At 49.9% G+C, this 16,192-nt stretch overlaps 1 protein-coding gene across 5 annotated transcripts in view; it reads right to left on the bottom strand.

The window, feature by feature from the left end:
- The window catches only part of VAC14 (VAC14 component of PIKFYVE complex), a 201,905-nt gene that overhangs the window by 139,097 nt on the left and 46,616 nt on the right, over window positions 1-16,192 (bottom strand). For all 5 annotated transcript variants that reach the window (XR_004002856.1, XR_004002857.1, XM_030582196.1 and 2 more), the window contains 2 exons: window positions 12,219-12,363; window positions 10,187-10,252 (listed from right to left, as the gene is read on the bottom strand). Coding sequence is in view for 3 of the 5 variants with exons in the window: in XM_030582196.1 (XP_030438056.1) it covers window positions 10,187-10,252; window positions 12,219-12,363 (211 nt within the window). In the remaining 2 variants the exon portion in view is untranslated. The remainder of the gene's footprint in view (window positions 1-10,186; window positions 10,253-12,218; window positions 12,364-16,192) is intronic.

Genomic DNA, 16,192 nt, shown 5'->3' with positions numbered 1-16,192 from the left:
AGTATCTCCATATTTCATTTTACTCCACCTCCGTTCTCACTTACTTCCTCCACTCTATCTATTCTAGCTATCTATGATGACTGCTACTATTAGTAGGCTGTACTTATTCTTCTTAAACTTCAAGTTTCAAATGAATAGACTAAGCTTGGTTTCCCTAAGCTTTATTCTTAGTTTATTACGTTGTGATTTAAGTTAGTCAAGTAAACCCTAGTCAGCTCTGATAGCTCTTAGCATTTTCTAAGCACTGCATCCCTCACTCAAGAATTGAGAAACCTGAACTGCAAGGCTGGTCCTGTGTCATTTACCACCAGGTTATTGAGGAAGGGTGCGAGTATGTTAACCAAAGCTTTGTTGCATATAATACTATATCATCATGTGTATCTTTTGAACAGCAGTAATGCAACTGTAACTTTGTAACTCTGGGTATTTTACCATTTACTTACTATTATTAATTTTAATAAAAAGTCTTTAAGGCTCTATCTGTCTCAGTGTCAGCTTCCTGTCATACCCCCCGGGGGTCCTTCGTAAATTCTGTGGAGACTGATTCAGGACAAGAGCTTTTATCTTCTGATCAAACAGATTGGCAAGCCTAAGACCCATACTAATTAATATTAATAATAATTTATTATTATTATTAAAATCAAAAACAAATATATTAAATCCCAATATTATCCAAATTAATACCACCACTACACCCTAAATCAGGCTACATCTTTTGAAGTCTCTTTGCTTCTAATAGCAGTAAAACGAAGTAGAAGTAGGAAATATTCTCTGTTGGAAGGGTGAGCATCTGAGACTGGGTGGGAATCAAAATTCTTGTTCTGTGGCCTTGGGTAAGTCAGTGTGACATCTGATTCTATCCAGACTCGCATCTCAAACATACTAACTCATTCAAGTTCCAGATTTCAGAGCCTTCGTTTCTAGTGATGATGCACTAGGCAGAAAACATATCCCAGCCAGACTCCCACCCCACAGTGATGGTGCAATGCTTTTAGTTATGCGTGAAGAAAAAATATATTTACTTGTAAAGTGAACAAATTTGATCTAGAGTCATTGAAGGAAACAAGAAACTCAGCAATGCCATTTTCACAGATTTGTTTTTCAGACTATCCCTGAACTTTAAGTTTGCCACGTTCACCTGAACAGATCATTTAAGATTTTTCTTGGGGGGTGGGGGAGGAAAGGCGAGAGTATTTAGACTCTTGAGCCAGGAAAAAATGGTTACCTACCTCATGCAGCTGTTGTTCTTCGAGATGTGCTGCTCAGGTCCATTCCATGTCAGGTGTGTGCGTGTTGTGTGCACAGTCATCAGAAATCTTCCCTCCAGTGGTATCCGTAGGCCTGGCTCTGGTGCCCGTTAGAGCCCTGCACTCATGCACCAGTACCTTGGGCAGCGCTTGCCCTGCGTCCTCTCAGTTCCTTCTTGCCATCAACTCCGACAGCAGGGAAGGGGGGTGGGTCAGGAATGGATAAGGGTAACATCTCGAAGAACAGCAGTTACAAGAGGCAGGTAACCGTTTTTTCTTATGTCGATTCCATGTTTGGTGACTCACAAGCAGTATCCCCGGAGGCGGGCTCAGAGTTAATTGTCATAGGTGCCTGGAGAGAATATGAGCCCAGCATTGGGAGGGCACCCCCAAGAAGTCCAATACACCCATTGATGATGTGGCCATTGAGTGGGTGGCTAGAGACCCGACGTCGGGCCTGCCGCAGACTTCAGCCCGTAAGACCAGTGCCGGCGATGCCTCGGCGGTGGGGAGGGCTCACTCTCAGACCCCAAGGAGGACTCCTCCCTAGGAGACCAGATTGAAGCAGAAGCGGTCGCGTGCTGATAGCTGTGGCTGGCTGGGGAGCGGCACTGCGAGGTTGGTGACTGGTGTCTCGGTACCAGAGGCGTACTTCACGGTGCTTGCAGGGCAGAGACTGTGAGCGATAACATGGTGATGGGGAGCGCTGGGCTGAGGATCAGTGCCATGTCAGAGGTGCAGCTAGCGGTCTCACCGCAGGTTTCTCTTTAGAGAACCACCTTTGAGGAGTCTGCTGAGGATGGGCCTGGGTATCGAGACGTGGGTGGCATAGGGAGGGACATCAAGTCTCTTGCAGCCCGAAAGTCCTCCAGTGTTGAAGGGGCCAGGAAATGTTGTGGGTCCCAACCACTCCCAGGAGTTGGTGGTGGTTCCCAATTCGATCTCGGTACCCTAGGCAAACTGACCACTGCCAGATGCGGCTCCAGGGAAGACGAGTGGCCCTGCACAGGTCTTGGCTCCTGCGGGGATCCCAGGTAGCCATGCATGGTGCCATGGAATGACCTCCGTCAGACCGCGACTTCTTTTGCCTTCTCTTAGGCACTGGAGAAGGGGAGCGGCACCAGGAAGGTCCCAGTATCGGTGGAGCAGTTCACACAGATGCCAAAGGGCTCAGTGCAGAGTCGGAGCAGCAGAGTTCCAACATGGGGACCAGGGCAGCCTCCACCAACAGGGCTTTCAGCCAGCTGTCCCTCAGAGTCCAGGCAACATGAACTACTATGGGACTCACAAAAGCAAGGTACATTCCAACCACCATCACTGGCAGAAAGGAGGAACTGAGAGGGCACAGGGCCAGCAGGGCCCAATATACTGGCACATAGAATAATAGGGGGCCACTTAGGGATCTGGGGCAAAATCAGTACTTGGTCCTGCTAGTGAAGGCAGGGGGCTGGACTCGATGACCCTTCCAGTTCTAGGAGATAAATTTAAATAAATGAATGCAGATATACCTATTTATTTATTTAGAATATCAGGGTTGGAAGGGACCTCTGGAGATCATCTAGTCCCACACCCTGCTCAAAGCAGGACCAATCCCCAGACAGGATTTTTACCCTAGTGCCCAAATGGCCCCCTCAAGGATTGAACTCACAACCATGGGTTTAGCAGGCCAATGCTCAAACCACTGAGCTATCCCTCCCATCCCATGAGCACGGGATTCCAGAGCCAGCCCCACAGATACCACTAGGGTAAATATTTCCGATGACAGTGAACATGGGGGCACACACCCCTAACATGGAATGAACATGAGCAAGCACTCGAAGAAGAATGTAACTTTAACCCCTGTGAGGTTTTCCAGCTGAAGTGGGGTTTTTTTGGCCCACGAAAGCTTATGCCCAAATAAATCGGTTAGTCTTTAAGGTGCCACCGGAGTCCTTGCTGTCTTTGCAAAATTTTTAAGTGAAAAGATAGAGCATATGCAGCGTCAGGCATGAAGCTACTTGTTTGGGTAAATTAGGAAATGGTGTTACAATGGGAGTTCGAAAGCTTTAATCATTTTTGAAGAACAGGTTTCCAAGACAATTAAGGAAGTCAACAGTATATTTAGACTGAAGCATTATAAAGATCAAACGTACATTCTCCTTTGCTTTAAACCATTTGCTTTTTGTAGTGTTCCTCAGCTTGACAATGAAACTCACCTGTTTCACTACTTACAGAGTTTCACTGTCAGGTTTTCATGCCCTAGCATAATGCTGCAATGTTTGCACTGTAATGCTGCAAGGAAATGGGCATGTTTAAAATTATATTTCCAGTGGAAATTAACTAAGTCTTATGGCAATACAGGCTTTAGTCTTGAGTTCCATAAAAGCTGGGTTTTACTACACAAGATTTTAGCTCATTTAGAGAAAACATTGGATCAAATTTGATCCATGTTAAAAAATCCCTCAGCCTGAACAGGAGCAGAACTGCAAGGAAAAACATTGAGTGCTTGTGCTGAACCAGTGATACCTACAATGATAAAACTGTGCAAGGTTTTAGATCAGTGATTTGCCCAGCTTGCTACTGTATCTGCTGCTCTGGAGTTCCAGAAAGGGAATCCCCTGCTCCAAATTCATTCCAAGTTGTTCTTCTGTGTTACAGTGCCACTAACTCTGGGCTGCGCTGTCTCCAAATATCACCGGGCTGGCTCGGCTCTACTGACTGTTTTCAGCAGGATTCTGAGAGCTGGGTCAGGGTGGGGAGAGGGAATGAAGAGATGAGAGACAACGATGATTCACAGCAAGCTACGGGGTATCCTCAGGTACTGGGCGCTGTCCTGTGGGGAACACCTGGTCTGGCAAATCCGGTTTGCAAGTCGAACTTGTGGGGGGTGAACAACATGTAACATGATCAACTCCTACCTCACTGTCTCATCGAGTGCATTTCTTTCCTTCCTCTAGGACAGCTCAGCTGGGAACATGCAGGGAGTGATTTAGGAGCAGCTCAGGAGGACTGGGCTGCAGCAGCAAGGCATTAAATACTGCGTGGACACCTTGAACGTGCTGATCCTCAGAAGCCAGACATCCTTCAGCGTAGGACGATCACTCCAAATCAGCTGGAGGGTGTGCTAGCAGGACAATTTCTAACCACCTGGAGGATGAGTGGCTAGCACTGCTGCTTCCTCTTTGAGGGGACAAGTACCCCTGGGCAGGGAACACTGCACTCCATTGTGTCACACTGCAGGCCAACGGGCCACCTCCCCCAGGGAAGTGTGGGGCCACAGGAAGAATGCTCAAGCTTCTAGCCGCTACAAGGCTGGACTGTGCATTTGATGTTGCACCACACGGCGTGTGCAGCACAAGGTGCCAGATTCCTGCCCTCGTGGCCTTAGAACATACTGGAGAGGTGAAAGCGAATCTCGCGATGCGAGCGTACTTAGAAACCCTGGTAAGGTTCTGTGCATCTGCTCCAGATTCACGCAGACGCTACAGACAAGTCATAGCTCACAAATGGCTGCTGTGAAACGGTCTAGAACAGGGAGTAAATCTAGAGCAGCGGTTCTCAAACTGTGGGTCAAGACTCCATTTTAATGGGGTCGCCTGGGCTGGCTTAGACTTGCTGGGCCTATGGCCAAAGCCAAAGCCCAAGGGCTTCAGACCTGGGCAGTGAGGCTAAGGGTACGGGTGCCCTGCCGGGGGCTGATGCCCTTGGGTTTCGGCCCTACGGCCTGGGGCAAGGGAGGCTGGGCAGGCTCAGGCTTCAGTCCCCCCTCCTGGGGTCATGCAGTAATTTTTGTTGTCAGAAGGGGATTGTGGTGCAATGAAGTTTGAGAACCTCTGACCTAAAGACAAAGCTACCCTGAGGCTCTATAGCGCCACCTATGGCAGTGTCAGAAACTGAATCCTACTCCCTTACTGCACAGTCACATTAGCAATCTCCTCCCTCTTCCCACCCCTTCAAAAAGGCTATTTCAGGCATTCCCGTTTCCACTGCAGCAGGAAGCGAACAAAGCAGGTTAGAAGCCAGCTGAGCAGTGTTATTTAATGGACTGAATCTTCTATGGGTTTCCTAAGTAAAAATCTATTTACATAAATAGGCTGGATTAAATAAATCATCTTCAAATTACTTTTGAGCCGTTCCCAGTTATGTCACATGGAGGAAATGCATCACCAGGGTCCTTACAAGTATGTGTCTTTTTAATATTTAAAAATAAGCAATGCAGAAACATGACTCATTGCAATTTCCTGCCAAGCCAGAGTCTATCTGCAAGTTGTGGGCTTTTTAGAGCATTGCACATGCAGATGGGATGCTTTGGAAATGCTTGCCTCAGAAGCAGCCCGGTATGAAATGCAGCCATGCAGCCGCTTGGATTTGCAAGTACACCTCTACCTCGATATAACGCTGTCCTTGGGAGCCAAAAAAAAATCTTACCGCGTTATAGGTGAAACCGTGTTATATCGAACTTGCTTTGATCCACCGGAGTGCACAGCCCTGCCCCCCTGTAGCACTGCTTTACCGTGTTATATCGGATCGCGTTATATTGAGGTAGAGGTGTACAAGTCATTCCCTTGATATTACTTATCTTCCCCATCTCTCAACAATGCCCTTAACCAAGGATTTATTCCAGACCGGGCAACTTTGCCTTCCTAGTCATGCAGTCCAAAGCTGGTATTTCATGATTTTTAGACCTCTGATAAAGTCTGGGCTATGAGTCTACCAAAGACCACTAGCAGGGCCATGGTGCATTAGGCATTTAACACTGGTTGCACTTCTGGCTTCTAACACGGCTAACATTAGCATCAGAAGTTAGAAATGCTATCTGCCTCTGATGGAACTACCAGATCCTCTAGTGTCTAATGCAGAAAGTGCTTGATGAAGAAGTGAAGGGAAAGAGGTGAATGTTAGGGCCTGTGAGAATGGACCAGGGAAGGGTGAGGCAGAGAAAAGAGAAGGAAGAGGAAATGGAGACTAGACAAGGAACAGCCAAGGAGCACTCAGGAATGGGAGCATCTTGTTAGACAGGAAGCAAAGTGCCTCCAGAATGCCAAGCCAGGCACCAGGAAGTGACAACAGAATCATAGACTATCAGGGTTGGAAGGGACCTCAGGAGGTATCTAGTCCAATCCTCTACTCAGAGCAGACCAACCCCAACTAAATCATCCCAGCCAGGGCTTTGTCAAGCTGGGCCTTAAAAATCTCTAAGGATGGAAGGTTTTGAAGGGCAGGGCCAAATTGCTGGGCCCAAGGCAGGGAGCAAAGATTGGAGTATGCATGTTTTTTTCGGAATACCGACACCTACTTTGCTCATGGCAGAGACACTCTTGCTGACAGGTGAGAGGCTAATCCTGTCTTTCCCCCACAATCAGCAGAGAGACCCAGCAAAATGCCAGGCAGAAGAGACCTCACACACTCCCATTACAAGGTGCAGAGTCATCAACTCTGCAGCAGAAGCAGCTCAAGAAGAATCGCTGGCAGACAAGAACAAAACATTCATCTAAAGAGGTCAAAAGTGCATCACTCACCCAGGTTAAAATCCAAGCCCTCCCCTGCCTTGAGGTAAATATTCCAATTTCACAGGCAAGAGATCAGTGAAGTGAAGCGAAGCAAAGCATCTTTCCCAATGTCCCAGGGGGTCAGCTTCAGAGTCAGAAATAGAAGCCAGGAGTCCAACACCGAGGCCGCAGTTCTTACCACTGCAGACAGTACTGCCAGCTGCTGTATTCTCTTGGCAGTAGCAGGTTACCCTGGTATATTGGGTTAGGTGTCTGTGTTACATGGCTCTAAACCTAGAGCCTCAGCCATTAAGCAACACCACGGTAAGTCAAGACACCTGCCATTCACACGACCGGGCAGGGCAAGGCCCTCCTCAGCTCTGCTCCTGCCTCATGTTGCTAGTCAAAGTCTCAGCACACAGGCCAACACAACCCCAACGTTGGCTGCTAAGCCTGCCTCACACTGCCGCAGCACACGAGCCAGGCCCAGTCACCCCACTCTCATGATCTCTCTCAGGCACAAGTAACGAGGTAGCGTCTGATTTCTGAGCGAAAGAAAGGATATTGAAAGCAGCTAAATGTAACACTGAGTCTGAATGATAAAATACTGGCTGCCACAGTAGCCTATACCCGCACTGCCACGAAAGGCGTGTTAACCACAGCACATCACACATCAGCCATCGAGCTGCAACATCCTGGTGGAGAGAAGGGACTGCAAGGCAGCCAGGTCAGGCCAGCCATGGGCAAGCGAGTAGAGGGTTGACCTCGCCTGGCTACCTTGTGGTAAAAGCTGCAGGGGCCTGCTCTCCGCTAGGATATAGCAGTGGGCTAGTTCCTGCATACGAGTTATCCTTCTGTAAACCTTTGCTGGGCAGTGCGGAAACCACAGAGTCAAGCAAGTAACCAACTAAGAACCAGGTAGAGGCCCCTCCATCTAGGTTGGCCTTGTGCTGGGTGACTTGGTTCCGCTTCGCCCCCTGCCACAGGTCAGTGCGGGAGACAGCAGGGGCACTCACCCCCCACGGCCAGTCAGTAACAGATTATCACCAGGCTTTAGGCTCAGCAGCCCACCGAGGGGAGCAGGGAAGTTCACACTCTAGAGTCACGGGGGTCATCTCAGGCTTGACTGTGGGAGTTGGTGAAATTACAGCTAGAGATGGGTTTGTCAGGAGACTCAGCGAGACACACTGGATTGGGTCACGTGCAGGGAACTCTCTGCAGCCACAAGGGCTAGACAGTCCTGCAGAGCCAGAGGCCTGGTCTACACTGTGCGTTTATACCAAATTTAGCAGCGTTAAACCGATTTAACCCTGCAACCGTCCACAGAACGAAGCCCTTTATATCAATATAAAGGGCTCTTAAAACCGATTTCTACTTCTCCCCGACGAAGGGACTAGCACTGAAATCGATATTGCCATGTCGGATTAGGGTTAGCATGGCCGCAATTTGACGGTATTGGCCTCCGGGCGGTATCCCACAGTGCACCACTGTGACCACTCTGGAAAGCAATCTGAACTCGGATGCACTGGCCAGGTAGACAGGAAAAGCCCCGCAAACTTTTGAATTTCATTTCCTGCTTGCCCAGTGTGGAGCTCTGATCAGCACGGGCGGCGATGCAGTCCCAAATCCAAAAAGAGCTCCAGCATGGACCGTACGGGAGGTACTGGATCTGATCGCCATATGGGGAGACAAATCTGTTCTATCAGAGCTCCATTCCAGAAGACGAAATGCCAAAGCATTTGAAAAAAATCTCCAGGCTATGATAGACAGAGATCACAGCAGGGACTCAACACAGTGCTGCGTGACAAGCGTAATGGAAAGCCAAAGAATCAAATGGACACTCATGGAGGGAGGGAGGACCGAGGACTCCAGCTATCCCACAGTGCCTGCAGTCTCCGAAAAGCATTTGCATTCTTGGCTGAGCTCCCAATGCCTTTAGGGTCAAACACATTGTCCGGGGTGGTTCAGGGTCTCTCTCTCAATTTACCGCCCCTCCCAAGAAAAGGGAAAAAAATCGTTTCTCGCCTCTTTTCAATGTCACCGTACGTCTACTGGATGCTGCTGGTAGACAGGGTGCTGCAGCGCTAAACAGTAGCATCCTCTCCCCTTCCCTCCCCGGTGGCAGACAGTACGGTACAAAATGACTGATAGCCACCCTCGTCATCATCCTGTTAGTGCTCCTGGCTGGCCTCGGTGAGGTCAGCCAGGGGCGTCTGGGCAAAAATGGGAATGACTCCCGGTTATTCCCTTCTTAAAGCTTTGTGTCCTGTCGATTCAGTCCTGGCAGATGGTGCAATAGGGCTGGTAACCGTCCTCATCATAGCAGTGGGAGGCTGTGCGCCTCTCCCCCCCACCCTTTAATGAGTAATGGAGATGTCCTGCCTGGACTATCATAGCAGCTAGAGGCTGCCTCCCTCTCATTTTATCTCACTAAAAAAAGTCAGTGTTTCTTATTCCTGCATTCTTACTTCATCACACAAATGGGGGGATAATTGCCACAGTAGTCCAGGAGGGGTGTGGGAGGAGGGAAGCAATGGGTGGGGTTGTTGCAGGGGCACCCCCTAGAAAGGCATGCAGCTCATCATTTCTGTGGGATATCTGGGGCTCTGACCCGGAGCGGCTGTGCTCTCTGGTACTCTAGTAGACTTGCCCCAAATTCTAGGCAGAGCTGACTATTTTTAGACAAAACAAAGAAGGGAATGACCTGGGAAGTCATTCCCATTTTTGTCCATGCGCCCCCAGCCGACCTCAGTAAGGTCAGCCAGGAGCACCCATGATAGCAGCAGACGGTACAATATGACTGGTAACTGTCATCGCCAATTTCCAAAGCAGCAGACGGTGCAATAGGGCTGGTAACTGTCTCTGCTACCTTGCAAAGGCAAATGAATGCTGCTGTGTAGCACTGCAGTACCGCCTCTGTCAGCAACATCCAGTACACATACGGTTACAGTGACAAAAGGCTAAACGGGCTCCATGGTTACCATGCTATGGCGTCTGCCAGTGCAATCCAGAGAAAAAGGGCGCGAAATGATTGTCTGCTGTTGCTTTCACGGAGGAAGGATTGAGTGACAACATTTACCCAAAATCACCCACGACACTGTTTTTGCTCTATTATGCATTGTGATCTCAACCCAGAATTCCAATGGGCGGGGGAGACTGCGGGAACTATGGAATAGCTATGGGATAGCTACCCACAATGCAAGGCTCTGGAAATCGATGCTAGCCTCGGTACATGGATGCACACCGCTGAATTAATGTGCTTAGTGTGGCCGCGTGCACTTGACTTTATACAATCTGTTTTAAAAAAACCGGTTTATGTAAAATTGGAATAATCCCGTAGTTCAGACATACCTAGAGAAGAGCTGATACAGCGAACTGGTGCACTGGTCTGGGCGAGCCCAAAGCTAAGGTGAGAGCATGACAGCTGGCAAGCACAGCCAAGGGGGTTTGTATACGAGATGTAATACTCACCTCGTCTGACTCATCCGACAATGTCCGTAGCAAAATGGGAAAGAGGCTGTCTGTATGCCGGAACATCTGAAACCAGAGAGACATGGCATCAGTCACACGGAGTCTGGAATATCCCCTCCCACACACCAGGAGCCATCCTCGTCATTGCAGGCTACTGGAGCTTTGCAGGCATTTTTCAGTTTTACTTGGGAAATTCCCCTCCCAGCTAGCTGACAAGCTCTTTGAAGTAGGGATCGAAACAGTAGCGCTGCTGCAAGTATCAGTAGCAAACTTCTTAGGCCAACAAGAACAATCCCAGAAGGACACACGGTTGCTTGTTTGCTGAGCTGATTCCATATCTACGTAATGAGAAGGCAAGTTTCTAGTGTGGGACACTGTCACTTTCCTACCCTTCCCAAGAGAGGAAAGGCCGGAAGAGACTTACAAGTGAAGGGTTTCTTATTTAAACCATGGTTAGTTTTGGGATGAATTTTTGGGCTTCTCTTCATGAGGAGCTGCAGCCACCATGGCATTGATTCAGATTCCACCTCCTGTCTGATTAGACACATGGTCAACTAGACCTGACGTGCAGCAGGCAATGTGAATGATGGCAGCTGCTCCCGCTTGAGAACTTATGACATATCCTACTAGGACTGATCTAGGGTAGGCAGCACCCCGGGGGAAGGAAGAGGGAGTGTCTTCCACTCCACCTTCTCTTGGAAGAGCCTCGCAATCTATAAAGGCCAAGCCCCTTCCCTTCTCCTCCTCCAGAGGATTCTTGGAAACCCCTGCCAAGCCCCGATGTTCACCAATACCCATGCATGGACCATTCCACAGATGTGCTGTAACTGCCAGCCAAGCTGCTCAGGATACGGACTGCATCTCTTGATTTGGACACCTACCACCACAGAAGCCTGAAGTCATCTATAGCACCACCACCCAAGCACTTGCTCTCCTTACAATGAGTCCACTGATAGAGGCTCATCTCGATAGAAGGGCTTCCCAGGCACTTCTCCAAACCTACTGACATTTCGGTCCCCCCCCTCCCCAGCCTGTCTACCGGGAAGAATCCCTGTGCCAAGCACGATGCCTGTTAGGCTGGCCTGCCCAGAGTCCTACACAGCATCCAATGGGAACCAATGACCTGCAAAGGCAGTCAGAAGTTTCAGCCCTGAGGAAGAGCCCCAGAAACCACATGCGGCTTTAAGAGAGAAGCCAGCCCCGGTCTACCCCAGAGATGCTGGGCAGAGCAGAGTTTTCAGAGGCCTCTCGCTAGCAGTCCAGTCCCCCCAACAGATCTACAGAAGTACATACGGGAGGTTTGTGGCGGCCTTCTCCTCCCAGGGAAGGTGGTGGCAAGGGACACGAGTCTGAAGGGCTGGGAGGGTGTGATAACTGGCAGCAGAATAGGTAACGTCCAAGTGAACCCAAAGCTCGGTGTTTGGTTCAGAAACAGGGCAGAGGCTCAGCTGAGTTTTTATCCCTCACCCAGGAGCAGCGGTTTGCCTACCCGTGCTACTAAGGTCCCTAATGTCAGAAGGGCTCGTTTTGATGGAAGCCGGAGTATTGCTCATGTCTGTACGGAACATTTTCTGCAGCTAGAGCCGCCTTCAACGCACTGCAGCCCAGCTAGGCTAGTGGCACTTTTAGAAAGCGCAGGAAGGCCCCCAACTGATGACAGGACTCTGTTGAGAACAAAGACGGTAGCTAGAGCCAAGTATGCAGCACTCTGCTGAAGTCACAACCCCACTGGCTCATCCCCATGTCTGCCAATGCACCTCAATGCTAAACTGAAGTACTCCCGTTATTCTAGCTCTGCAGCAGTTCCTTGCTATTGCAGCCAAAGGCTCCCCCATACAATTCTGCCAGCGCACCTCCTCCTTACCTGCAGTGCCCCCTGCTGGTCACAGAACATCGCTGAGGCACTGAGCCAGGACTGGCTTTGCAACAGACACAAGTGGTCAGCGATAATGAGGCTGAGACCAAGCAGCTCCAACCCAGCTCCACAAAGGCAGCAGGATATTGCCCCAATGGTTTCACAAGCCAGACTTACCTTCCGCGGAGTCTTGATGTACAAGTGATAGAGCCATTTCAGGACTGCAATTCTGGTCATCATCCCGATGGCTGTGTCGTGAAGGTGACAGTCCAACACCTGCACTATCCCATCGAGGTTAAGGGTCACCGGGACCCGCTCTGTGCTGCACAGAAAACCAGGGGCACAAAGACAGTAGTTTGTGTGTGCACGTATCCCCATAAGAACATAAGAACGGCCGTACCGGGTCAGACCAAAGGTCCATCTAGCCCAGTCTACCGACAGTGGCCAATGCCAGGTGCCCCAGACGGAGTGAACCTAACAGGCAATGATCAAGTGATCTCTCTCCTGCCATCCATCTCCATCCTCTGATGAACAGAGGCTAGGGACACCATTTTTACCCTTCCTGGCTAATAACCATTTATGGACTTGGCCACCATGAATTTATCCAGTTCCCTTTTAAACACTGTTATAGTCCCAGCCTTCACAATCTCCTCAGGCAAGGAGTTCCACAAGTTGACTGTGCGCTGTGTGAAGAACTTCCTTGTATTTGTTTTAAACCTGCTCCAGCGCAGAAGTGTGGCCCCAGCACCCTCTCTTCCACACATCAACTGGCAGGTGATCCTGGCTGGCTACGCTTGCTGTCTTTCAGAACTACATGTAAGAGCAAAGGAGCAATTTCACAAAGTCCACAACTGACAAAAGCTGCTGAGTTAATGGACTGGCTAACCAGGAACCGACTGCATTGGTGGGGGGGCAGGGGTGGGGAGGCGGATGGAACAGGCAGAGCCTGTTCGGAGGAAGCTTTCCCGGGGGTGGGTTGTCCCATAACTGCCTCTATTACAGTTTCTTGAACTTTTCTCTAAAGCATCTGACAGAACACTGCACTTGAGGGACCTGCCACGGCAATTACTAGGTTGAGAAACTAGAATATACTACAACATAGCCAAAGGCCATCAAACCCGGGCTCCAAATAACAAAGTAATGTGTGCCAGATGCATTGAGAGTCCAAGCAGGAACAGCATAGGCATTCCCACATGCTGACCCTGCCAGGTGGCTCAGAGGTGCCTTGAAGGGGCCACGTCAATGAGTCAAGGCACTTGGTCTCCATTAACCTTCCCGCCACGACTCCTAACAAGGGGCCCAACTGGTGCCACGCATGGCAGTTGTTTCTGTGATGGGGACACCTACTCAACTAGACCATGGCCTGAGAGCGCCAGCTTTTCCCAAAGGCCCCTGGCAATTGGTCAGAGGCGCAATGGCTTTCGGGTACCATCAACCTGGGCTGAATTCACAACTACTCAAGTTTACCAAATGATTTTCACAATCACCATGGACAGACCAGAAAACCCTCAGCTTCCACCCCAGCATGACCACCTCCTCTACCCCGAAGGGGCTAACTGAACAGCAGGGAGATTGTGAGTCCAAAGAACCTGCATTGCAAGACTCCCAATAATGGCATTTGCTAGATAAACTTTGCCCTCCTTTGGATGTAATGACTCTCCAGTTTCCAGCTAGGATCTGAAAGTCTACCTGGAGCCCTAGGAGTTCCCAGCATCTGTATTCTCCTCCTCCCAGCAGTAAAGCTTCCAAAGCTTTCTCTCAAAGAGTTCCACATGAGGAATCTTGTCTCTAGCTATTCCTGTTGGGGCTGGCTGGATCTCAGGGGTGGGGCAGAGTTGATGGCTGGGGCCCAATCTTACATTCAAGGCCAGATGGTCGAAACAGATGCCCAAGAGAAGATGCTCTGAAGATCCAGAAGGGGCGATGCGCTCTTGCCTTCCAGGACATACAGGGGATTTCTAAGAGACTGAATTATTCAAGTGTGTGCTGAACTCATGGTGGCTCTCTCATTTGCTTGGAGCTTTTCTGCAGCTTATTTTATGGGAATTCCTAAAGGGCAAATTTCTCTGCAGAAACTGCTGTTTCATAGGGTTTGATTTTCCCCTGGACAGGCAGTCTAAGGGTGAGACAGGGAGATCCTTGCCCTTTAGTAGCTATATGAATTGTTTGATCTACATCATGTCAGATGTTTGTTCAGGTTTCTGACCGAGGTTAGTGAGGATGGCAGAGGCAGCAGCCATGGCCAGCTGATCCAGCATTTCAAGCCCTCACCAAGGAGAAGTCAGGGGAGCATAAGCGAGGTAGGTCCGAATGGGGTCGCAGCACTTTTGGATATCAGGCTACTGTATTTAAGCATGCAAATTAGGTTTGGAATCTAACTTTACAAATCCAAGTTCCAAAACTTTGGCTGCAGCGCATGCCAGCACGGTAAATTGCTAGAACAGCGTTGGGTAATGGATCACAGTGAGGCAAAAGCTCTTCGTGTGAAATTTTTAGAAGTCTATCTCCATTACTCTGAGAAAGCGAGCCTATTAATGAGCTCGGCCCCTTTGGCAAGGCCGGTCCAAAGCACAGACCAGTTCTCAGCCCAGAGAAGGCCTGCCATTCCCAAAGGCAAAGCTCTTACGGGGCTCCGAAATCAGGCGCCAGATCGCCAGTGAGTATGGGCAGCAGCCTCCATCTGCAGTCGTGCAAGACTGAGCTTCTGCTGAAGGTCAGCCAGGCTCACTGGTCGCCATCTATATCCCATGTTCATTGCTCTTGTCCTGCTGTCAGCATCCCCGGGGCAGGGCAGGGCTGGTGCAGGCTTTGGGTGGACAATCCCACATGACTGGATTTAGTAACACACTGCTGCACCATGCTCTGCAGCGTACCCAAGCATTTCTCTGCTCTTCCTTACTCCACAGCAAGCCTGACACAGGCGCTTCATTGCAGTAGCAACGGCATCGCTTTAGTCAGACCCTTCTCGGCCGTGACACAGGCTCTCAGCACTGAGATCTTGGCCAGGGCAGGTGCTTTGGCTAGCTCATCACCCTAGATTTCGATCCACTGCTCTGCAGCCCTGAGAAGGTGCTGGCATGTTTGCTCTGGGTACTGTATTAAGGCAAGCACATTTTCCTTTGTGAATTCAGCACTGCGAGATGTGCCAGGCCTGAGACTAGAGCGCTCCATTCATCCCGGGAGTGGTGTGGGCAGCCTCAGGGCAAGCTTGCCCTCGCATGGCCCTGCCAGCATGCCTCTGCCCTGACCTCACAGGGCATCATGTAGCAGTGAGAAGTTCAGCTTCAAAGCCATTCACTCCTTCGCCCCCCTCCACAGCCAGCGGGGCTGCCTATTAGTGCCAGTGGCAGTGCATATTTATCAACTTGTGAAAGGGAAAATGAATGGGTTCTCAAGCTGCCTAATGGCGACTGATGCACACAGAAGCCAGCGCTCCCTCCCTGGGGAAAGCGGGGAGGGGGGGGTTCCCATTTGTTTTGGCGTGAGAACATCCAAGCCACAATTAAAACAGATTTAAAAACACAAACCACTAAAGTTACTCTCCCTTCACTCTCCCTGGTCCCACTTGTACATTAATGTATCTTCTTCAGCCTTGTTTCCTTGAAACAGTGTTTCCCAACCCTTCGCTTTCTTCAAGGGATTTCTGTTTGGGCCCTTTCACTCACCCTGTTATCTTCAGCTAGTGCTTTTCCCACCCCTACCCCATCTGCATTCCCCACTCTCCATTAGGTTTCCAACCCTTTGGAGGAGGGGCTCAGGGCCCAGACCAGGCCAACCCATCAAACGTAGGCAATCAGTGTGCTTGAGGAGAGAGCCTGTGGTCGGTCACCCTGCTCCAGGTGTGGCTGAGTTGAGAGCCCTATGATTGTAATGATACAGGTGTTTATCCCCTGGGTGCCTGGCAAGGTGGTAGCAGCTTTCACTCTCCACTGATCTGAGCTGACTTTGAGCCAGTGACTAAGAGGTGAGTGGTCCTGTCTCTCTCCATTAACCCGCCCGCCCGTCCCCCAGTGCTTCCCTGGCTACTTAGTTTGCTGCAATTTCCAATGCTTGAGTAGCTAACCACACTCCCTGGCCTAACCAGAAAACCATACTTTAGTCTTACAGTCATAACTAACTGCACCAGGATCGGGCTGTGGCATTACACCCCA

The sequence above is a fragment of the Gopherus evgoodei genome, chromosome 12, assembly GCF_007399415.2.
Source record: "Gopherus evgoodei ecotype Sinaloan lineage chromosome 12, rGopEvg1_v1.p, whole genome shotgun sequence".
Classification (NCBI taxonomy): Eukaryota; Metazoa; Chordata; order Testudines; family Testudinidae; genus Gopherus; species Gopherus evgoodei.
The sequence above is the reverse complement of the archived record's forward strand: the minus strand, read 5'-3'. Positions and strand labels throughout refer to the sequence as shown.